Here is a 25,451-nt window from a genome sequence, read left to right as displayed (position 1 = left end):
GTGGTGTATCAAAAAGATTGATTTGTGGGTGTTGAACCATGCTTGCAGCCCAGAAATAAATCCCACCTGGTTGTGGTGAATAATCCTTTTAATGTACTGTTGGATCCTATTGGCAAGTATAGTGGTGAGAATTTTTTTGCAGTCATGTTCATCAGGGATATTGGTCTGTAATTCTTCTTTCTCGTGGACTCTTTGTCTGGTTTTGGGAGCAAGGTGATGCTGGCCTCATAGAAAGAGTTTGGAAGTTTTCCTTCCATTTCTATTTTTGAAACAGCTTCAGAAGAATAGGCATTAATTCTTTAAATATTTGGTAGAATTCCCCTGGGAAGCCATTTCGCCCTGGACTCTGTTTATTGGGAGTTTTTTAATTACTGCTTCAATTTCCTGGCTGGTTCTGGGTATGTTCAGGTTTTCTATTTCTTCTTGTTTCAGTTTTGGTAATTTATATGTTTCTAGGAATGCATCCATCTCTTCCAGATTGTCTTATTTGTTGGCATATATTTGTTGATAATATGTTCTTATAGTTGTTTCTAATTCTTGTGTGTTGGTTGTGATCTCTCCTCTTTCATTTATGATTTTATTTATTTGGGTCCTTTCTCTTTTCTTTTTGATAAGTCTGGCTAAGTGTTTATCAATATATTAATTATTTCAAAGGAACAAGCTCCTAGTTTTGTTGATCAGTTCTACTGTTCTTTTGGATTCTATTTCATTGACTTCTGCTCTGATCTTTATTATATCTCTTCTCATGCTGGGTTTAGTTTTACTTGCTGTTCTTTTTCCAGCTCCTTTAGGTTTAAGGTCAGCTTGTGTATCTGAGACTTTTCTTGTTTCTTGAGAAGGGCCTGTATTACCATATACTTCCCTCTTAGGACCACATTTGTTGCATCTGAAAGGTTCTGAACTGTTGTATTTTCATTTTCATTTATTTCCATGAGTTTTTAAGTTCTTCTTTAATTTCCTGGTTGACCCCTTGATTCTTTAGTAGGATGCTCTTTAACCTCTAAGTATTTAAGTTCCTTCCAAATTTCCTCTTGTGATTGAGTTCAAGTTTCAAAGCACTGTGGTCTGAAGATATGCAGGGAATAATCCCAGTCTTTTGATACTGGTTGAGACCTGATTTGTGACCCAGAATGTGATCCATTCTGGAGAATGTTCCATATGCACTCAAGAAGAATGCATACTCTGTTGCTTTAGGATGGAAAGCTCTGAATATATCTGTGAAGTCCATCTGGTTCAGTGTGTCATTCAAAGTCCTTGTTTTCTTGTTGATCTTCTGCTTGGATATCTGTCCATTGCTGTGAGTGGGGTTTTAAAATCCCCTGCTCTTATTATGTTATTATCAATGTGTTTCCCTAATTTTGTTATAATTGGTTGATATAATTGCCTGCTCCCAAGTATTTACAATTGTTACATCTTGTTGGACAGACCCTTTAAGTTTGATGTAGTGTCCCTCTTCATCTCTTATTATAGTCTTTGGTTTAAAATCTAATTTGTCTGATATAAGAATTGCTACCCCAGCTTTCTTATGTTGTTCATTGGCATGATAAATATTTCTTCATCCCCTCACTTTCAGTCTGGAGGTGTCTTTTTGTCTAAAATGAGTCTCTTGTGAACAGCATATGGATGGATCTTGCTTTTTTATCCAATCTGACACCCTGTGTCATTTGATTGGAGCATTTAGCCCCTTTACATTCAGAGTAACTATTGAAAGATATGAATTTAGTGCCATTACCTGTAAAATCACTGTTTCTGTATATTGTCTCTGTTCTTTTCTGGTGTATGTTACTTTTGGGGTTTCTGCTTAAAAAATCCCTTTTAATATTTCTTGCAGGGCTGCTTTAGTGATCACAAATTCTTTTACTATCTCTTTGTCCTGGAAGCTCTTTATTTCTCCTTCCATTCTGAATGACAGCTTTGCTGGATAAAGTATTCTTGGCTGCACATTTTTGTTTTTGTTTTTTTCATTTAGCACCCTGAATATATTGTGCCAATCTTTTTTGGCCTGCCAAGTTTCTGCCTGTCTAGTGTTTCTACCCTTGTAGGTTAAGGACCTTTTGTCTCAGCTGCTTTCAGGTTTTCCTTTTATATCTGAAATTTTCAAGCTTCACTAATATATGTTAGGGTGTTGATCTGTTTTTATTGATTTTGAGGGGGGTTCTTTGTGCCTCCTGGATTTGAATGCTTGTTTCCTTCCCCATATTAGGGAAGTATCGGCTATAATTTGTTAAATTGAAACTTCTGCCCCACCCCCTCTCTCTTTCCTAGTGTTCTGGGACTCCAATTATTCTAATATTGTTACTTTGTGGTATCACCAATCTCAAATCCTCCCCTTTTGATCCAGTAGTTGTTTTTCTCTCTTTTCCTCAGCTTCCTTCCTTTCGATCATTTTGTCTTCTACATCATGGACTCTGTTTTCTGCCTCATTTACCCTAGCAGTTAGAGCCTCCATTTTAGACTGCATCTCAGTAATAGCATTTTTTATTTTGGCCTGACTAGATTTTATTTCTTTTATTTCTGCACTGAGGAATTCTCTAGTGTCTTCTATGCTTTTTTCAAGCCCACCTACTATCTTTATAATTGTTACTCTGAATTCTAGCTTGGACATCTTACTTATATACACATCAGTTAAATCTATGGAAGAGAGTATTACCTCTGGTTCATTCGTTCTTTCTTTCTTTCTTTTTTTTAATTTCTCCTTCTAGTTATTTTTTCCAGGAAAAAAAAAGAGGAAGAAAGAGAAAGAAAAATAAAGAAGGGGAAAAAAGGAGAAAAAACCCTAGCAAAAACAGCAGTAATAATATCAAGAATAACAATCATATCTTCAGGAAGTGATTCTGATTTATGCTTTGTACACTTTCCTATTGTGTTTTGACTGGTCCTTCCCAATGCTCCTCCCTCTACAGAGTTCCACCTTGCTTGTAGCTGGGAGTGTTTGTTCCTTTAAGTAGGTATGTTTTGATTTGTTTATGACATTAAGCTGGAAGCTGAGGTTTTGGAGCTTTCTTTAATAAGTAGACTTGGTATATGCTAGGGTTTATGTTTGTCTTCTGAATGAGAAGCCTGCTGTGCTAGGTCACAAGCTGACTTGCCCTTGGAAAGATGCTCCTGTCAAGTCAGGGGGTGGGGTTTAGTGTAGGGGATTCCAGCTTTCACTAGAGGCACTGTGTTTCTCTTTGGAGTCTGACTGTGCTGGTGGACAGGAGAGGGGGGTGGTGGTGGAGAAGGTAGAATATGGCATCACCTCATTCCCTGTCCCTAGGGGGTGGAACTCCCAGCAGCCACTGCTCAGGAGGCCCTCCCAGAAAAGCAAGCAATCTCCTATGTCCCAGGCTTTTGTCAATTCCCTGGCCTAACCTGTCTGTGTCTGGGTCATCACCATGCCCAGATCCACAGATCTCCTGTATTTTATCTCTGGCCAGTGGCTGGAATTCAAAACTCCAAGTTTTAAAAGGCCTGGTAATGTGTACACCCATTCCCATTCCCATTCCCAGGCAGGAGGCTCAGGGTATGTCCGTCACTGTTTTGCCCCTCAAAAGCCTTCACACAGTGCATGTGCTGAGACTAGAGTTTATTGTAATGCTCAGCGAAAAGCTGGAGCCAGGCCATCAGCTATCTGCACTCGACTCAGGCCCCCACTCCCCTTTGTCCCAGAAAAGCTATTGCAGAGGCTTGATTCCATTGTAGCAGACAGCAAAACATGGCGGCCATGTTATCAGCAATACACTCCAGTCTTTGTATTGTGCCCAGCCAGTCCCTAAAAGGCAGCTGTAAAGTCTCATGCACAGAGGTTCCAGGATATTGTGGCTCAGAGCAAGGAGCTGTGGCCAAGTTATCTGCAATACCGCCCAGCCTTTGCTCTGTGCTCAGTCCCAGAAAAGTGGCTGAAAAGGCTTGAGCACAGATGTTCCATGCTATTGTGGTTCAGAGCAAAAAGCAGCAGCCAAGTTTTCTGTAATCCACTCCAGCCTCTGTGCTGCACCCAGCCAGTCCCAGAAAAGCAGCTGTAAAGGTGCACACAGAGAGGTTCAAGCCTATTGTGGCTCACAACAAAAAATTAAGAGGTTTTTCTCTGCGCTCTGCACCCCTCCAAGCCCGCTACAGTCTCCCCTCAATGGCTATCCCTTTGTCTCTGGAGAGGACAAATATGCTCCTCAAATGCCCTCCAGAAAGGGGAGCAATCCTTCCCTGAGCAACCCAAGGATCCACTCACCACAGTTTATTGAGGGGTCACAATTCACTCCAATCTTTCTAACTTTCTCCCTGACTTTGCTCTGTGAACCGGGCTTCTGGCTTCCTCCCCTTCCCAGCCCCACAGTTCCCCAAGCCCCAGTTCAGGGCTCTGAAACTTGCTTCTACCAAATTCACTTACTCCAGATGTACAGATGGTTTCTGTACTACTCCCATCCTTTTCCTAGTTGTTCAAAATCGTTGAAGTTTTATCTAGTTGTATCCCCAGGATGAGGCAAGTTCAGGGTCCCCCTACTATTCCACCATCTTGGAACCACCCTCAATAATTATTTTAAATGTAAATGGACTAAATTCTCCAATAAAAATACATAAGGTGTCTGAATGGATTTAAAAAAAAAAGACCCATATATATGCTACCTACAAAAGACTCACTTCAGAAATAAGACAAACACAGTCTGAAAGTGAAGGGATAGAAAGATATTCCATGCAAGTAGAAATGAAAAGAGGAGGTAGCAATCCTTATATCAGACAAAATAAACTTTATTTTTTTAAAAAATTTTTATTATGTTATGTTAGTCACCATACAGTATATCCTTAGTCACAATAAACTTTGAAACAAAGGCTGTAACAAGAGACAGAGAAGGGCATTACATAATGAAAAATGGTTCAATCCAGCTAGAAGATGTAACACTTATAAATAATTATGCACCCAATATAGGAGCAACTAAAAATATAAAGCAAATATTAAATGACATTAAAGGAGAATTTGATAAGAATACAATAATAGGGGACTTTATTACTCCATTTACATCAATGGATAGATCCTCCAGGCAGAAAATCAGTAAGGAAGCAGTGTCAGATGGAGTTAATATATATATATATATAGAACATTCCATTCCAAAATAGCAGAATACACATTATTTGTAAGTGCACTTGGACCATTTTCCAGGATATATCACATGTTAGGTCACAAAACAAGTCTTAAGAACTTTAAGAAGAGTGAGATCATAATATTAAGCACCTTTTCTATGAAACTAGAAATCAATTGTAAGAAGAAAAGTGGGGAAAATAAAACAAGCGCATGTATACTATGCAACATGCTACTAAGAATGAATGGGTCAATGAAAAAATCAAAGAGGAACTCAAATAATTCCTGGAGACAAATGAAAATGAAAATATAACATTCCAAATTCTATCAGATGCAGTAAAAGCAGTTCTATGAGAGAAATTTATAATGATAGAAAGCTACCTCAAGACATAAGAAAAATACCAAATAAATAATTTAACTTTACATTTATAGGAACTAAAGAAAGAACAAACAAAGCACTAAATTAGTAGAAGGAAGAAAATAATAAAGATCAAAGCAGAAATAAATGAAATAGAGACCAAAGGGGGGAAAAACCTACTAGAAAAGATCAATGAAACTAAGAACTTGTTCTTTGAAAAGATAAACAAACTTGATAAACCTTTAGCAAGACTCATCAAGAAAAGAGAGAGAGAGAGGGCCCAAATAAGTAAAATTAGAAATGAAAAAGAAGTTACAACTGTACCACATAAATAAAAGGAGTATAAGATACTACTATGAAAAGTTATACATCAACAAATTGGACAACCTAGAAGATATAGATAAATTCTTAGAAACACATAACCCTCCAAGACTGAATCACTAAGAAATAGAAAAGCTGAACAGATTACTAGAATGAAATTGAATCAATGAAAAATATCTCTCAACAAAAGTTTAGGACCAGGTAGGTGGCTTCGCCAGTGAATTCTACCAAATATTTAAAGAGTTAATACTGATTCTTCACCAACTATTTCAAAAAATTGAAGAGGAAGGAACTGTTCCAAACTCATTCTATGAGATAAGCATTACCTTAATACGTAAACCTCAGACAAAGACACTACCAAAAAAATGAAATTACCGGCCAATATCCTTGATGAAGTGTGTTGTAAAAATTCTCAAAAAATATTAGGAAACTAAATTCAACATTAAATGAATCATTCACAATGATCAAGTGGAATTTATTCCAGGACTACAAAGATTGCTCAGTATCCACAAATTGACATGATATGCCATATTAACAAAATAAAGGATAAACAAAATGAAAGATAAAAATCATATGATCATGTCAATAGATGCAGAAAAACATTTGACTAAATTTAACATCCATTTATAATAAAAACTGTCAACCAAGTGGGTACAGAGTGAATGTACCTCAACATAATAAAGGCCATATATGACAAACCCACATATAACATACCGAATAGTGAAAAGCTTAAATTTTTTCCTCCAAGATCAGGAACAAGACAAGGATGCCCACTCTTTGACATCTTTAGTCAACATGGTATTGGAAGTCCTTGCAACAGCAATTAGACAAAGAAAATAAAAGGCATACACATTGGTAAGGAAGAAGTAAAACTATCACTATTTGCACATAATATGATGTTATATATAGAAAACCCTAAGGCTTCCACCAAAGAACTATTAGAACTAGTAACTCAAAAAATTTGTAGGATACAAAATCAATACACAGAAATCTGTTGTGTTTCTATATACTAAAAATAAACCATCAGAAAGAAATTAAGAGAACAACTCCATTAATAATTGCATCAAAGAAATAAAATGCCTTGGAATAAAATTAACCAAGCAGGTAAAAGACCTGTACATTGAAAAGTAAAAGACATTGATGAAATAAATTGAATATGACACAAATAAATGGAAAGATATACTGTGGTAACACAGAAGAACTAATATTGTTAAAATGTCCATCCTACCCAAAGCAATCTTCAAATTCAGTGTAATCTCTATCAAAATACCAATGGCATTTTTCACAATATTAGGAAAAATAACCCTAAAATTTGAATGGAACTACAAAAGACCTCAAATATCCAAAGCAATTTTGAGAAAGAAGAATAATGCTTGAGGTGTCATACTCCTGGATTTCAAAATATACTACAAAGCTATAGTAATCAAATGGTATTGTACTGGCCAAAAAAAAAAATAGACACATAGATCAATGAACCAGAGTAGAGAGCCCAGGAATAAAACCACACTTATATGGTCAATTAATCTAAAACAAAGGAGGTAAGAATATACAATGGGGGAAAGATAGTCTCTTCGATAAGTGGTGCTGGAAAACCAGACAACTACATGCAAAAGAATGAAACTGGACCCCTTTCTTACACCAATAAAGTCAAAATGGATTAAAGACTTAAATGTAATACCTGAAGCCTTAAAACTTCTAGAAGAAAACATAGGCAATAAGATCTTTGACATCAATCTCAGCAATATTTTGGATTGCTCCTCAAGATTTGGATCTGTCAGGGGCACCTGGGTGGCTCCGTGGTAAGAGTCTGCCTTCAGATCAGGGCATGATCCCGGCATTCTGGGATTGAGCCCCGCATCAGGATCCTCTGCTGGGAGCCTGCTTTTTCCTCTCCTACCCCCCCTGCTTGTGTTCCCTCTCTCACTGGCTGTCTCTCTCTCTGTGTCAAATAAATAAATAAAATCTTTGAAAAAAAAAGATTTAGATCTGTCCCCTCAACCAAGGATAACAAAAACAAAATAAACAACTGGGACTACATCAAATTAAAAGGCTTTTGCACAGTGAAGGAAACCATCAACAAAATGAAAAGTCAACCTAGTAAATGGAAGAAGATATTCACAAATGATGCTGGTAAGGGCTTACCATTCAAAATATCTACAGAATTCATACAACTCAATATTTAAAAATCTGATTTAAAAAATGCGCTGAGGACCTGAATAGACATTTTTCCAATGAAGACATACAGATGGCCAACAAACAAATGGAGAGATCCTTAACATCACTAATCATCAGGGAAGAGCAAATCAAAACTAAAGTGAGATAGCACTTCACACCCATCAGAATGGATATCAAAAAGGCAATAAGACAATAAGAAACAATAAGTGTTGGTGAGGATGTGGAGAAACAGAAACCATTGTGTACAGTTGGTGGGAATGTAATTTATTGCAGCCACTGTGGAAAAGTATGAAGTTTCCTCAAAAAATTATAAATGGAACTACCATATGATCTAGCAATTCCACTTCTAGGTATTTATCTGAACACAATGAAGACATTAATTCAAAAAGACCTATGCACCTCTAAGTTCATCACAGCTTATTCACAATAGCCAAGATATGGAAGCAGCCTACATGTCTATTGTTAGGTGAATGGATAAAGAAGATGTGAGATATAAAAATTGTATATATAAAATATTCCATGGAATGAATATTCATATATATATTTATATTTATATATAACTGAGCCATACAAAATAATGAAATTTTGCCATTTGCAACAACATGGATGGACCTAGAGGTCATTATGTGAAGTGAAATAAGTCAAAGACAAATACTATGTTCATTCACTTATACGTGGAATAAAAAAGAAAACAGAACAGAAACAGACTTGTGGATACAGAGAAGAAACTGATGGTTGTCAGAGCAGAGGGATGGGGGGATGAATAAAATAGGTAAAGTGAATTAAGATGTACAATCTCCTGGTTATACAATCTCCTAGTATAAATTAAGACATGGGAATGTAATGTGTAGCATTGGGGAAATAGGCAATAATATTGTAGCAACTTTGTATACTGACAGATGGTAGCTAGACTTATTGTGGTGACCATTTTGTAATGTGTATGAATATCAAACCACAATCTACAATGTTTATATTGAAAACAAGCTCTTGGGGGACTTTGTGCAAATAAAATGATTAAATTAAAAAGGAATGGGGGCGCCTGGGTGGCTCAGTCGTTAAGTGTCTGCCTTTGGCTCAGACCGTGATCCCAAGGTCCTGGGATCAAGCTCCGCATCGGGCTCCCTGCTCCGCTGGGGCTTGCTTCTTCCTCTCCTACTCCTGCTGCTTGTGTTCCCTCTCTCGCTGGCTGTCTCTCTCTCTCTGTCAAGTGAATAAATAAAAAAATCTTTAAAAAATTAAAAATTTAATAATTAATTAATTAATTAAAAAGGAATAATTAAAGTAAAAAATTAAAAAGCAATAATCAAAATATAATTGAAGAAAATATACCTGAATATTAAAAAAAACCAAAAACTGATTTTGGAATGTACATCAAAATATGCTATATCACAGATAAAATTAACTGAATGATATTCATGCTATGACACAGCCTGTCAGTATTTTTAATAACAATGATAAAGATAACATTTCTATAAGAATCCAAGAACCTTATGCTCAAAAAATAGAAAACAGAACTAAAAGGACCTCCAACTCCTGAATATTATTAAATGCCCAATAACAAAGTTTGGATAGGAAATGGCTATGATCCCAGGGTTCTAATTTCAAGTCCAATCAAGTTCCATCTATCTGCTAAAGTTACAGAAACCTTTCTGCCTCTGTTTCTAACCAGTTGTGTGATCTTGGGTAGTTACTTAACCTCTCTGGGCCTTAGTCTTGTTATCTTTAAAAGTGGAGAATAATACTACCTGTCATAGTATTTTGTGAGGATTAGCTGAGCTAATGCATATAAATCTGGCTGCCTGACATGTTATCACTCATGGATGTCATCTGCTGTTTTATAATTGTTAGAATGCCCTCCCTTTTCTTCATCATCATCAATGTATCAGCCGAGTCACAATTCAAGAACACCACCACTGCTATCATTTCCTGAAAGTGATTATTGAAATATGTATTCCAGAATAAAGCACTTAAGCTGTGCAATTTGTGCTGAGAAAATGGTTAATCATAAATAGTAAAATCAATTAAATGCATACTTACAGAAATAAGATAATTAATGTTTACAAATAGACTACTAAATCAAACAGAATTAAATAATCAAAATGTTTCTCAACAGAAAATATATATTGTAAATAGTAAGAATTTAATAAATGTAACTTGAGTCTATAATCTCATATTGAATTAATGAAGACCAGAATGTGTTGAGGGGTTATGGAGAGAAATTAAAGCTTCCTGTTTTATTTGTCTTGCATAGGAGGGTCAAAGGATACTGGTTCATTTATTTATCTTTTGTATTTGAGGTATATGGATTTATCTCTTTATTGTTAGGCACTTAGAAGTAACTATTAGTGGAATTTAACTTTTAAATCACTGTATTGATAAAGGCAAATCAATAAAATTTATATAGTCAAAAGTATAATAAACAAAAAAAAGGAAACAGATTTTAAAACATGAAACATAAACCAAGGTTATATAAGGAAAGTCAAATATATCAGTGATAGTCAAATATATCATTAACTGGTTAAGCATCCAACTCTTTGTTTTGGCTCAAGTTGGGATCTCAGGGTCATGAGATCAGCCCTACATTGTTGGGCTCTGAGCTCAGCATGGAGTCTGCTTAAGATTCTCTCTCTCCTCCCTATGCCCCTTCCCCCCTCTCAAATAAAAAATAAATCTTTTTTAAAAAGTGAAAAATAAAAAATAGAGAATAAAATCAAATTCTAGCTGGATTATGCTTCAAAAACAGAGATCAGGGTAATATAGAAAGGTTAAAAATAAAACTGTAAATAAAGTAAATCTAGCTAATACAATTGAAAAGATAACAAAGGTAGAAACATGTGTAATGTAAAATATAGAAGTATTTTTAAAAATTTCAATAGGACAAAGTCAATATAATAGTTTTTACCTGCCAAAAATGATATCACCAAATGTACAAAATAAGTTCAGTCAGGAATGAAAGGAGAAATTAATATAAGCTTCATTGGTAATGGAAGACTTTCATGGGACACTATCCATTTCTGAGAACTGAAATATTAGATATATGACTCTCTTTTTTTCTATGGAGAATATGCCTTCTTTTCAAGAGTCCACAAAACAGCTACAAAAATCTATTGTATATTAAGTTGTGAAGACAAGCTCCATGATTTAATAACTGAATATTTACAAGCCACAGTCTCTGACTACCATGAATGATTTGCATTGCTTTGTTAATTAAAAATAAGAGGAAAAAGGTGATTCACTTTACAAAAGATAAATCAAAAGAAGTAACAATAATAATAATAGAAGTAATAGTAATTGTATTAATAGAATTTGTGGTAGTAGTGACAAAAACAATGATAATTAGTATTCACTATTTCAAGAGCATTTGTAAAGTACTAGACCTTAATCAAGGCTTTATACATTGTATTTTAAGTTTCTTTGCACAAAATACTATTTTATAGGAATATTAGCCTCAAGGAGGTTGGCTACTTGTTGAAGGTATGCAGCAAATTCGATTCACACCACCAGGCTTTAAGTGGCCTCCACCCCTATGATTTACTGGCAGCTGATTGATTAAGAAACAAAACAAATGATCATGGGAGAATAAAAGAGAGAGGCAAATCAAGAAACAGACTCTTAACTGTAGAGAACAAATTGATAGTTACTGGAGGGAAGGTGGGGAGGGATGGGTGAAATAGGTGGTGGGGATTAGGAGTGCACTTGTTGTGAGAGCACCAGGTGTTATATGTAAGTGCTGAATCACTAAATTCTACACTTGAAACTAATATTACACTGTATATTAACTAACTGGAGTTTAAATAAAAACAAACAAAAAACCCACAAAATACATATACACCCAAGAAGACTATAAACAGTAGAATTGATAAGTCAAGAGGTGATTTTTTTTTTTTTTTGGTAAATGTTTTTGATGTTATAGTTAAAGCTTTGGTATCAATCAAGAAAAAGAGTGAAAGCAAAAATGAGGTATTAAAAAAAGGGAAAAAAGCTACAGAGATAAAGATTAAAATTATATTAGGACATTATATAAGTGTGATAATAAAAAAGTTTTATAAAATTAATGTTTTTCTGGGAAAATAGAAATCATCAAAGTTATTTTAAGTAGTGGATCCATATGGATGTTCTCTTCGAAATTTCTCACGTCCATTCTCCTCTGCTTTGCCTGCTAAATTCTCATTTTCTGTTGAACAGCAAACTCAAAAGTCATTTTTCTTACACACTACCTCTGTTCTGTTCAGTGCCTCAGATCCACCAGTTAGGCACCACCCAATGAAGGAGTTGCTTGCTTTTGGTGCTTTCCTTCAGAACCCTGAGTATGGGCCTTTGTATAGTACTCACCATATTGTATTGCAAATTTGATCTTCTAGTTGCCCTTTTCACTGTGGGCTACTTATAGGCAGGGAGTGACTGTTATTTCTCTTTATATCATCCAGGTATTATCCAACAAAGAGTGCAATGTAAATAGCAAAGTCATTAAGTAATTTAAGAAGGGTTGGAGTGAGGAGAGGAGCAATTAATTGTAACACAGGAAGATTTCCAGGTGCTCATAGGCCAGAAGAAGATGCCAGTCAAAAAGGAGGTATTAAAGCTATGGGAGAAGAAGGTACTTGGTGAATAAAGTTCTTAGAGGAGGGCCAAAGAGATGCAGTCCAGAGTTTGAGTCCAATACTCAAAAGAGGGGGAAAAAGAAAGGTAAAGATAAAAGCTTGCTGGGTGTAGATGAGGAATGTTGCTGCTATTTAACCCGGATAAATATGATGTTCTTTAAAAAGTCAGAAGGGATACATGCATCCCCATGCTTATTGCAGCACCATTTACAATAGCCACATTATGGAAGCAGCCCAAGTGTCCATCCACAGATGAATGGATAAAGAAGATGGGGTATATATGCACAATGGAATATCATTCAGCCATAAAAAGAATGAAATCTTGCCATTTGTAAGAACATGGATGGAGCTAGAGAGCTTAATGCTAAGTGAAATATGTCAAGCAGAGGAAGACAAATACCATATGATTTCACTTATGTGGAATTGAGAAACAAAACGAATGAACAAAGGAGAAAAAAAAGAGAGACAACCCAAAAAACAGACTCTTAACTATAGAGAACAAACTGATGGTTACCAGAGGGGAGGTGGGTGTGAGGGAATGGGTGAAATAAGTGAAGGGGATTAAGAGTACACTTACCAGGATGAGCACTGAGTAATGTATAGAATTGATGAATCACAACATTATACACCTGAACCTAATATAACACTGTATGTCAAGTACACTGAAAGTAAAATAAAAAGAATAGAAGTCAGAAGGAAGGTCACATTCCAAATACGGGAATACGGGAGAAGGAGCTAGGAAATTTTAGTAAAGGTATTGGACAGAACATTTATAGGGTGTCTTCACCTGATGCCAAGTGCTTACAGGGCTGTCTGACTTCCCATTTATGTTCAGTGGAGACCCTCAGTGGGGGGAGGGGCTTCCCCAACATGGAAGGGAGAGGCTGGCTGGCTGCAGATATTGTGGAGGGAGAGATGAGTCCCAGCTCTACAGATGGCCCAAGAGCACTGGTGCTGGTCAAGAGACAGAGGGAGCTGGCAGAGGTGGGCACAAAGTATGCAATGAAAATGCCTTTCTCAGGAGAAAAACAAGACATAGTTTTCTCGAATTCTTTCTCTTTGCTTGCTAGAAAGATGGTACACACATGTCATAAGGTTGAACACATGAAAAAGAAACCACCCAAACTTTAGTCTATTCTGGTGGGGGCAAAAGCAAATTATTACAATTTCAACAATTTCATCATCACATGCCTTTCCCCCGCCAAGCTTTGTCTCTTCCCTTTGATCCTTTCCTCTTTACCATGATTTCTATGCTGTTCCTCTGTCTTCCTTTCTAGTCTTTAGCCATGTGAACTCTGCTGCTGGCAGCTGGTCACCAACACAATGTGAGAGGGAACACTCTGAAGATACCACGAGAGCCCCTCCTTACTTAGATGTGCCTTCTCTCTCTGTAGCTCTCCCTCTCGGTCACTACCTTCTACCCCACCAGGAACCCCTCTCTCTGTGGGAAATATAATGATGGGGCTTTATTTCCAAGATGTGGAAGTTCATTCGGCCTTTCTTCATGAAGAGGATTAGCTAATTGTCACCTGGAGAGATCCAGGACATGAGGTATGAGGCTGTTCAAATTTCAAATGATGGCCGAGGATGAGAAAGCAATTCCTGTCCTGGGGCCCTGAATGACCTGAGGACAGTTTAAGGATCTGAAGAGTATGGCTTTCAAGGTATCCATGGTCTATGGAAAGTGGGGCAAGCTGTACACTCCTGTGATAAGCTCCCACCGTCCTATAGAAGCAGAAGCTGTTCTGCTGAGAAACATGCATTACCTTTGTAGAAAGGCAACAGTGAAATGGCTTTTGATTAAGACCTATCGTCATGATGGTTATAAAGTCTTTTGGAAAGGAAAAATAAATAGGAAGAATGGTTTCAGTCTAAAACTCAAGTAGGAGACGTCATTAGCAAACATTTGCTTTTGAAAATCAGGTCTCTCTTCAGTGTGTGGAACTCTGCTCTCAGTGCAACGCCTGACCTCCATCGGAAATGGCATGATTCCGGGCAGCTTGTTTCCCAGCAATCTGAAAGCTTCGGTTCCTTGGAGTACTGTGTGTCATCACAGTTATGTTTTTAACCTAAAACTGAATGCAGCGTTTGTCTGGGCATCCATCTGACATTTTGCATCTTGATTTGTGCTTTGACATTCAAGTGTTTTTGTCTTTTATAACAGAATGTGATGTTTGGAACCAGAATAGATTGAAAATAATCCCAGAGGGAAATGAAAGCACAATGCAGTGCTGGATTTTGAGCAAATATGCTTTTCCTAAGCCTTTTGGTGAAGGTATTGCTTTTCTGAGAGGCTTGGGGAGCAAGTGGGGAGCAAGAAAAATGGATCTTCTGGGAAATGGAACTGCTCTTGGTGAATGTGGAGCATAAATGTGTATATTCAGAGAACTGCTGGCAGTGACAGGAAGTCATTACTGCCTCTCTTCAAATAAATCTCCTTCCAGAGACCCCTGCCTGGGCAGTGAGTGAAGCATTGAAACACTGATCAAGCTAACCGCACTTCCACAGGAAAAAGCAGCAGGGGCTCACCCCAAGAAGGAACATGCCAGCTTTAGCAGTTTCTACAGAAAGAGCTGCCCCATCCTTGTCTTTTACCCATCAAATACTCGGACCATAGCCACTGTTGTCAGTGCCGCCATCATATTGCCAATAAACAGCTTCATCATTTGTCTTGACCCCAACATTAGAGGATTATTTGTGTGTATGTGTGACTTCCAAAATGTATAAGGAAAAGGCCACCCTGATGAGCTTGCTCCCCTAAGGGAGATGTACATGGCGGGTGGCAGAGCCCCTGCCATCCTGTCTCAACCTGCTTTCTCTGCGAAGGCCTTGCTCCAGCATATCCTCTCTGAAATCTCCATCCAGAGCCAGCGTCCCCTGCATCAACTCAAGGTCATACACCTGCCTTTTCAAATGTTTTCAGCCAGAAAGAGTGAGCCTCCTAGAGCTGCATTGGACCACACAGTCCCCCAGTTGCTTTGACACAATTGAGCCTCGAAATGTGGCAAGTCAAAGTAAGGTGTTCTGTGAATAGTAAACCTACACTGGATTTTGAAGATTGAGTATAAAAAATGAATGTAAAATGTTCCATTAGAAATTTTATGTTGATCATATGTTAAAATAATAATTTGGATACGTTGGAATAAATAAATAAAATATAAAATTTACTTCTTTTGTTTCCCTTTACTTTTTTTGAATACATGGTACTAGAAATTTGAAATTACGTAGTGGCTCATGGTACTTTTCTATCGGTTGGACTACTTTGTATTTTGAGTAGGAGCTAACAAGAAGATGACAAGTTTCTTCACCTTCCCAAGACTGAATGTCTTTTTCTATAATAGGGGGTGGCAAACATTTTTTGTAAAGGGTCAGATAGTAAATCTTTCAGGCTTTGTGGTCCACATGGTCTCTGTTGCAACTACTCAACTATACTGTGCTGTGGCAGACAGCCACCCTAGATGATAGAGCAGCCCTTGATGATAAGTAAATGAATGGGAGAGAATGTGTTCCAATAAAACTTTTTTACAAAAGCAGGCAGTGGGCCAGTATTAGCCTGGGGGCTGTAGTTTATTGTTCCTTGATCTATAAAAGGGGTGATTTACCTAGGTGAATTCTCTTTGGACTGGAAAAGCACATTTTTTTCATTCATAGAATCCTTACTCTATGTTTGCTTATGGGTTCAGAGATTTTATGGTACATGCAAATATCTTTGTGAGTATTATTTTTTGTTGGCATGTCATAACCCAACTAACAAACGATGGAGCTGGAATCTAAAATAATAGAGCTGGCATTTAATGTAAATTCCCTTCTCTTTCTCTCTGTCTCTCCATCCCTCCCTTCCTTCTTCTTTACCTCCCCCCTCCTCCCTTTCCTTTTTTCCCCTTTTCTCTCTCTTTCTGTCTCTTTCACCTGTCTTTCTCTATCTCTGTCTGTTTCTCTTTGTTTCTTCTTTCGTCTCTATCTCTCTCTTCCCACTGGTTAGGCTGGAGTTTGTACCCTGTGGGGTTCCTTAATTAGGGCACTTTAGGTGGTATTAGGATAGGCTTAGGTTGATCCATTCTCCTGAAGCTCAGTGAATACTAAAATGTCTCCTTTGTACTCCTGGATACCTTGTCTGAGTCTCACTGTCATGTTAAATGGGCACAAAGGGGTCTCTTGTCAGTCCACTCTGGTGGCTCATTATATGACCAGACACTGGTCTAAGGCATTTATAGGGATGAACTTATATAATCCTCATAATAACCTTAGTAAGTAGGTACTATTATTACCCCCATTTCAGAAAATGAAGAAATTGAGTCATGGAGATGTCCCAAGATCATACAGCTGGACAAGAGCAGGGCCCTTAACTAATGTGTGGTGGTGGGAATGCATGTAGGTTTTGAAGCCAGAAAAATATGCCAAAATATCATCTGGATCTTAATGTTGGTATAGTTTGTAAAATTCCTTAATATATTTAAGCTTCAGTTTCTTCTTCTATAAAATAGGGATAATATGTATGACCTACGTTATTGTGTTTGGGAAATGTCAGTGTCTACATCTATAAGACCCTTAACATATAGCAGATGTTCACTTATTTCTGAGTGGTATTTTGTCATTGTATGGTTTACTTATACCCACAGGGAAGCAGATATATAGTGATTAAGAGCATGGACTTTAGAGTTAGACTGAAGGGGTTTGAATGTCTGCACCATAGCAGATTACCCAAGTGACCTGGATAAGTCTGCTTCTTTTCTCAAATCCCATCCGTACAGTGGGTGCAATGATACTAATCTTGAAAGGTGATGTGAGCAGTTGATGCAGTCATCTGTGTGAGGATATCCATGGTGTCTAGACACTAAGTGAGCAATCATTTTTCTGATGGTGTCAGAATGCTTGCACCAATCCCTAGATGATGCTCCTTCTCGGGATTGGTGCCATCTCTGAGACACCAGTAACTCTTAGTTGGAAGTACAGCAGAACCGTCTATGAGGAACTTCCTCTGGGCTTCGACTCCCCAAGTGTAATGTCTTCTTTTTGTGGGATACATCCCTTGCAAGGCAGATTTGCTTCTGAAACATAGCCAGGTGTCCCAGAACCCAGGTCGAAGTATTCAGCATCTTACTCAACCCTGATGCGATTTCACACAATCTGTCACAGTGTAAGGAAGGGTTTGAATTCGTGTAAAGCTTGTGATGATATCTGTAATGCCTGGAGTTGACCAGACACTGTTCCTGAGGTGTATTTTTCCAGAATTCAATGATCAGGGTTGACTTATTGCAGACATGTTCAACTATTTTAAAAAACAAAGTTTACTAATCTCAAGAAATTTAGATAGTTTTACGAAATCAGTTGTTTTGGTTTTCTGTCTTGTCAGAATAGAAGGTACCACCTTCTTGAAATGTCCAATTCTGGTTTAGAATTTAAGGAACTATTTCACTTATGGATGCAGTTTCTGTGTTTAAATTACAACTTTGTGGAGAGAGCCTTGCTGCGGCTCTTTCTGAGTAGATATTCCCCATGCCCATGGCCAGGGAAGGGAAGAATGTCATAATTCTTATCATTATCACACACTAGGCTCTTGCCAGTGAATTTTTAAGCCTTTTTGGCACAAAAACTTTAATCTTTGCAGTAACTTTCCTCAGTGACAATGCAGCACTAAGCAATGTTTTCAAAGCATGAATTCCAAATGCAAAGTGAGAATTAATTGGGATTTATTAGCCAGGATACAGATTTGTGGGAATGCAAGTACATTATGGGAGGCATATGGGGGGGGGGAAACTCATCTTCTCATGACTTCTTTTGTATTTGTGCATACCTACACTCACATCTTGCACCTCACTGAAAACAGAAGAAATTCCTGTTCATTCCTCTTCCCTTCCTAAGACAAGATATTATTTCCCAGTCCTACCTCTGAAGCTCCCTTCAGTTTTAAGTATTAGGAACTTCAGGGGTCTATATAAATATGACCTCTCTGGGAAACCAGCTTTCTCAGAAGGACAGTTGGAAGATGGTGCAGAGATTTAAATAATAGTCCAGTTGCATGACATTGGCAGTTGTAAATGTCATTATCAAGACCAACACTTTAATGTTATTGATGAACAAATTGAGGCTATAAAATGTCAATAAAAAATTTGCAAAAATTTTAAGCACATCTCAAAATGTCATACATTGGAGGATATCTAATGAAGGTTTGCATCCATATCACCTAGGCTAAAACCCACTTTTCAATTTCTAGAAATAAGAAATGATTGACTTTGCAGATACAGAAAGCTCCTAAGTCATGACAAATATAATGATGCAATGACAAATGTAATAATGAGTCTAGATCTCACAGTACTTTCCAGATACCAGACACCACAATCCACTTTTCTTTGTGTTTCAGGTTGGGCTTCCCAATGATGCTCGTCTCTTGCACAGTTGGGATGTGTTACCTTCTTGTTGCTCATGTCGTGATGGGATGGAATTAATAAATACACAACATTTGAAGACTAAAGGAAACTTGACCCGTCACCAACATCAGTAGAACACTGCCCCAAGACCACTCTTGGGAGAAGAAAAGGTGCTTACCATGAGGGTGCTCTGGAGTGGGGAATTTTGGCACCCATACTCTTTCAGGTGAATGCTGGAAAATCATCGGAAATACGAAATAACTTACTAAAGATTCCACTACAAGAAAATATGTATATTTCAAAACACATCTTGCTATGTTCTGTAAGAAAAGACACAAATGCAGTATTCTACCCAAATGGCTTGTGCTATTTAACTGTCACTTTCCTGAAGCCTTCTAGAGTTTTTTCATGTAATCACTTTCCATGTTAAAATAATCAGCATTCAAATTGTATACTCTCCAAATTCATATTCTTCCTCAGAAAAGGAAGACAATTTGTAAGGAAACATTTTATGTATTAAGAAAAATAAACTGTGTCTTGACAAAAGGTTTAGAATTTGTTAGTCTCCTAAACTTTTGGTAGTTTACATTCTGTAAAATTGCATTTTATCCATTTATGTATTTCTCTGGAGTTTTTAAGTCATCAATTACAAGCGCGGGGGCCACCTGGGTGGCTCAGTCAGTTAAGCGCCTGCCCTTGGCTCAGGTCATGATCTCTGGGTCCTGGAATCGAGCCCTGCATCAGGCTCTCTGCTCAGCAGGGAGTCTGCTTCTCCCTCTCCCTCTGCCCCTCGCTCCACTTGTGCTCTCTCCCTCAAATAAAGAAAATCTTTTTAAAAAATTTACAAGGGCAGAAATTTGACTTGTAAGGTCATAAGTGCTTTTTAAATAATATTTTACATATTTAACAGCCTAGAATAATAATCTTCAATTTTGAAGGTGGTACGTGCTATTTCCATCAATTGTACAAACGTGTGGTTAATGCTCCCAGCTCTGCACACGCACAAGACTCCAGGGGTTCTGTCAATGTTTATTAAATCCTGTTCTCTTGTGGAGTGTTACATGTGAGACCGAGAGAGTAAGAGCAAAGAGCAAGACGGTCTGGGGTCTCTTCTGCTTTGCTTGGTCAGTACCATTGTTATACCCCAGAAAACTCACCTCTTCTTCAGGTTTTGGTCTACTGTGTGTGATTCCTTGAGATGAAAATATTTACTGGGGACTCTGCTCAGAAGTGGTAGTTGTATAAAGTGTCTGATTTCAAAAGTTTTAAGATCTCCAGGGCACTAAATACTGGAAAATAAGAGCTTTCTAGCTGCTTTTTTGTCCCTGGCACTCTCAGGATGAATGTGCCCTTTCTACAGTTTAGAATCTATATTTGTTAAATGGCAACCTGCATCTTTCCTGAAAGGTAGGGAGAGAGTTTATGAGAATATGCCTTTTGGATTCATGAGCCATCTTTGAATTCTTTGACAGCAAAGATGACACAAAGCCCCAATTTGTTTTAAAATCTTGTCTTGGTCACAGAAGCTGCTGTGTGCACCTGACTAAGTGCTCCCGAGGAGCCCCCACCCCAGACTTCCCAGGGAAGGAGCCCTGACAGCTGTTCTAGCTCTGCTCCCTTTTCATGTTGCCTTGCTGATGCCTAGATGTCCCCAAAGTCTTTCACTAAAAGGCACTGTCTTCTCTTCTCCCACATATTTCCATGCCTGGTGGTGGTGTTGGTGCCTTCCTTGTGCCCACCTGCTGCTTCTAACTCACAGCTTTTCTTTCCTCCTTTACTTCTCCTCCCCTATGATGCTGCAGCCTCCATCTCTTCACCTCCCACCTCTCTTCGTTGATGCCACCCTCAGTTCTCAGTCGCTTCTTCTCATACTTAAATACCTTTGGCTCCTGACTCATTTCTTCCCCCCCCCTTCCCCCCTCACTTTCTCAGCATTCTCCATTCAACATCCAGGCCTCATTACATCTGAACTTGGTCCCCGGTAACTACCCCTTGAATTCTTCATCTCACATATCTCTCTCTGACACTTCTGGTCATCTGCTCCAGATCACCACCCAACCACATTCTTCCACTGATGTCTCCAGTTCATCCGCCACTCCCTTTTGCTAACCTCCCACATCAGTTCCCTCCTGGCTCAGTTTTCTACTTCTGCTCGAAATTCAAAACCGCTCTTAAATGAACAGCCACTGCTCTCCCTTTTCTGGCCCTGTGTCTAAGCACCTGAATAGTGCTGAGGTAATTCATCAGTTGGGATGACTGGTTTTACTTTAAATTAGAGATCACAAGTATCAAATGGGCACTCAACGCTACCTGACTCATATCTTGCATTTTCCTAGCGCAGCTGTCAGAATCCTGGCTAGAAACGCATGGCTGCTCAGATTGGGTAACCTAGAGGGAATTTAACCAGTATAGTGCAGTCCTTCGGACTGGTTGAAGGATGAGGTGAGGAAATAGTTAGCAGAACCTAGAAATGCAGGGAACTGTATGGCAAGCAACCACTGATGGAAGCCGTGATCTTCTGCAGTTGGTTGCAGCCAGCAAGCGTCACTGTGCTGGGAGGGGGCTGTGGGAATTATCTTGATTTCACTCCCTTTCCTCCCTGTGATTTCCAATGTCCTTCCCATTGGCTAAAGCCAACCAGAAGCCAGAGCGGAAGAGGAACTGTTGATGTTGTTTATATAAGTCAGCTCTTGTGGACACAGAGCAGGACAAATAGCATGGAAAGTGGGTTTTGAAGGAGCAGATGGAAGATACACTACTCCATCCACCAGTTTTGCTCTTCAGCAGATAAAAAGTTCACATCCACAATCAAGGAGACATTGAAAGTGCCATCAGGTGTCTTGTCATCAGGAGACAATGCAAGTTTGTCTATACCCCCTCCTGATACTGTCTCCAGAATTAGTAGGCAAATAATCCAATGCTCATTAAGCTCTGTTTCACCATGAGAGGAAAACACAATATTGAAGGGACAAACTGTAGCTTTGTTATAAATGTTGGGCCACCATAGATCAGTTATCCTTATTGGAGTTGTTCTGATACCTCATGCATAAACCCCTCGGGGCCACAAGGACCATGAGGACATACTTTTATAGTCTGGATTCACCATGAAAATCTCTTCTGCTGCATATGAGGATTCTGAAGTTGCATTAGTGGTTGTGTATGACCTTTTACAGGTGCCTGTCCCACATATACTCCCAAGGCACATACCTGCATGGGTGGAGGAAGAGGGCAAAGCAGCAGACACCGCTGCCATGGGAATCTGAGCAACTTCCTCCTGCAATTTATGTGTGCCTTCCAGACATGCTTGGGCCCAATGTCCTAACTACCACATAACAGAAGACCTACTTTATGGATTGGTTGGTCAGATGGCACTTGGTTTATGATGCGCAGCTCAGCTTGCCTGGTCACACTATTTCCCACAATCGGGTCTTCAATCTGTACCAGGAGTTGCTTTTAGTGGACATGAGTAGTCAGAATAAGAAGGCAGGGACTTATCCAAGTCCTCAGGATCTGTACTGTGATTCTGCCATTGAGGTTTACCAACATCTCCCCTCAATGTGTTGTGCCATTGCAGAAGGCCTACGTGGCACGGCAGCTTGCACTACAAACTGGCCCTGCTGAAGGGCTTTTGCTCGCTTTGGTCCCCCTCAAACCATGCAGCCTCATGAAGGTTAGAGTAGATTCTCCAATCTGTTATATGTTGCCTATAAAATCAAAAGTAGACCAAGAAGAATTGTATTTTGTATTGTGTGTGTTGTGATTAGTGCAACAATTTGTCTCTCACTTTGCAGAGTAATTATAAGTAATCGATTGGCAGTAACCTGTGACATTTGCATCAGGATGTTATATTTCTTTCTCTTTACTATCTTGGTGTGAATGGGGAAACTTTCTAACATAATAGGAACAAACTTGGATACTCTAATAGTTATTTGGCATATCTATCCCAGGACTCATTCTGGAGCTGGGGAAATAACCACAGGATGGTTCAACTATTCTATGGACTTAGCTCAAGAGTGCATATACTACTAATATAACAAAATAAAAATTACCAAAAAAAACCAGATAGAGACAAAACACGCACACATGCACACACGCGCACACACACACACAGACAAAGCCCAGCATTCACTCATGATTAGAACTTTTGTCAAACCAGGACTTAAAGAGAACTTTCTTAACATAATAAAGGATTTTTGTAAAACTTAAAGCAAATATCATATTTGATTGTAAAATATTAAAGGCATTCCCGTAAACTGAAAAAAAAAAAGTGCATCTATTGCTTGCCCTCCATAGGCCTCTACTTTGTCTAATGAATCAGAGGGCATTTTGGGTTACTGAAAATTGCAGAAAATTAACACCTACATATGGAGATCTAGGTTATCCTTTTCACTAATGCACAAGTTCCATGATAAATGGCCACAAGTGACTTGTGCTGTTCCACTGCAGTCCTCTGAAGAAAGTGTGAGGCTAGAGCACTAAACACATCCTTGCCTGTGCTGCAGGTTTCTTTCTCAAAAAGACATAGCATCCCTTGAAGGAACACATTTAGATCTGGGTAGTAGCTGAGGTCTTTAATCCTTTTTATGATCCTTGAATTGAGTTAGAGAAGCCAATTTTTTTTTCCAATTTTGTATGGAAAGCTGCTCATATAATTCACTACCATGAGCTCCATGATTGATTTGCCTTCTAGTATAGGTCTCTGAAGCTTGCTGTGGAAACTGTGCCCACCTGAGTGCAGCAATGAAGTGCTTCCTTGGCTTCTCCTGTCTTGGGATCCCATTATTCTCATTGGAAAAAGAAGACTCAATTCAATTATTGTGACCCCCTACTATCATTAATAGTCTTCAGAGGACAGCCACCCCAGGGTTTTCCGATGTCACTGATGCCCTACTCTACATCCTGCTCTCGAGGAAGGAAGTGACCAATGAGTTCTCTTGCAGGGAGCACTTAAGGCTATCGGTAGGTCATGAATAATCAGTCTGACCCTTTGGACTTTCTTATCTGTATGCCAAGGATTAACTAATTCTATGCCAGTGCATAGAATTGATGTGTCTTCTAAGCGCTCAAGCCAACACATGAAATCTCAAATTCCATGTGAGTGCACTGACTCAGGAATTTGGTCCATTCAAGCCTTTTATTTCATCCTCCCTGGTGTGACATCTGTAGACTTCTTTCCCTACATGCTCCCTAAACAGAGTGGTGAAGTTCGACATTTTCAATAGATAGGATATTTTGTCTTGAAGCAGACTTTCTACTTCTCTATCCAAAACATACTGGTATCTTGTTAGACTCCTGGAGAAAATGGAGGGTATTGGGGATAAGTCTTGAGGCAAATCCACATCAGCTTGCAAGGCAACTGACTCAGAGGCAGCCAGGAAATCAGTTAGTCAGGAAAAGCTGCTTTCCTGTTTATTACCAATAGGGAACTCAGGACAGTTTGGGGGTTCAAATTTCTCAATCATGTCTGAGTCTGACAACAGGCCCACACCCCATAGTCCTGCTCTTTCTCCACCAGCATCCTTACCAACCTTCAGAGTCAGGTCTAGGCCCAGGCCTCAGCCAGATCTGCTCGACTACTTCCAAGCTGCCTCCAAAGCTTTCTGATCAACCACTCATGTTCTCATCTGGGTAAATACCCACAGCTTTCAAGTCCTGTCCTGTCCCTGGTTTATGGTCTCTAGGGCTGTCAGGAAAAGCCCCCGCTAACCCCACACACCTTGATGATTAAGCACCATAGACACTTGAGCCCAACGTCTTGTTTTCCCTGTGACCTTCGGTAATAGTGATGCTATTGCACCCATGAGTAGCCTCGGTCCCATTCTCCCCTGGAACAGAGTTATTCCTGCCATCCTCAGAGATATGAGGAAAATAATTCCAATTCTCATTTTAGGAGGTTATTTCCTGAGGTGACTCAGGTTATGGATTAGGTAGGAAACAGAGGGCACAATCAAATCACAAAATATGAGAATAGTTTGATAAAGGGACTATGTGCAAAGTATGGGAGCATATTAAGAAACTACAAAGGGGAAAGAAGTGTCTGGGGTTCATGACAAGAAGACAGCATTATCAACCCTACAGCTATGTGAAGATGGCTTCCCAAGAGGCCTATGACTTGTGCGCAGGGAATGCAGCCTGCCCACTAGTCCTTGCAGGAGGCAGTCAGGAAAAGAAATATTGATCTCAATCTCCCCATCTTCCAGCTCCTGCCAGTGATTCCATTGCCTGAGTCAAGTAAGAATTACAGGGGATGGAAAACCATTCATGCTGCCCATGTGGGCCAGCGTCCAGCACGGAGCAGGGTAGAAAAAAGAGGGATAGGCCTGTGGGTCAGAGGAAGGCAAGGCAGGTCAGAAGGAAGTTCACCTTCCTCTACTCTGGGAGGATTTCAGGCTTCCTTTCCTCTGCTTTGGGAGGATTTCAGGCTTCCTTTCCTCTAAGCCCTCACACCTCATTTGCCCCCAGCCTCAGTTTTTTTTTTTTTAAAGATTTTATTTATTTATGTGACAGAGAGACAGCCAGCGAGAGAGGGAACACAAGCAGGGGGAGTGGGAGAGGAAGAAGCAGGCTCCCAG

General features: G+C 39.0%; 1 protein-coding gene across 2 annotated transcripts in view; it reads left to right on the top strand.

Moving 5' to 3' along the window:
• Window positions 1–19,333, top strand: part of OCA2 (OCA2 melanosomal transmembrane protein) — a 437,584-nt gene extending 418,251 nt beyond the window's left edge. For both annotated transcript variants that reach the window (XM_034667989.1, XM_034667990.1), the window contains exon 24: window positions 18,873–19,333. In XM_034667989.1, coding sequence (XP_034523880.1) covers window positions 18,873–18,957 — 85 coding nt within the window. In that variant the 3' untranslated portion in view covers window positions 18,958–19,333. The remainder of the gene's footprint in view (window positions 1–18,872) is intronic.
• Window positions 19,334–25,451: the final 6,118 nt, after the last annotated feature.

This window comes from Ailuropoda melanoleuca, chromosome 9 (genome assembly GCF_002007445.2).
Source record: "Ailuropoda melanoleuca isolate Jingjing chromosome 9, ASM200744v2, whole genome shotgun sequence".
Lineage (NCBI taxonomy): Eukaryota > Metazoa > Chordata > Mammalia > Carnivora > Ursidae > Ailuropoda > Ailuropoda melanoleuca.
Note: the sequence above shows the minus strand (reverse complement) of the source record. Positions and strands in the feature narration are given on the sequence as shown.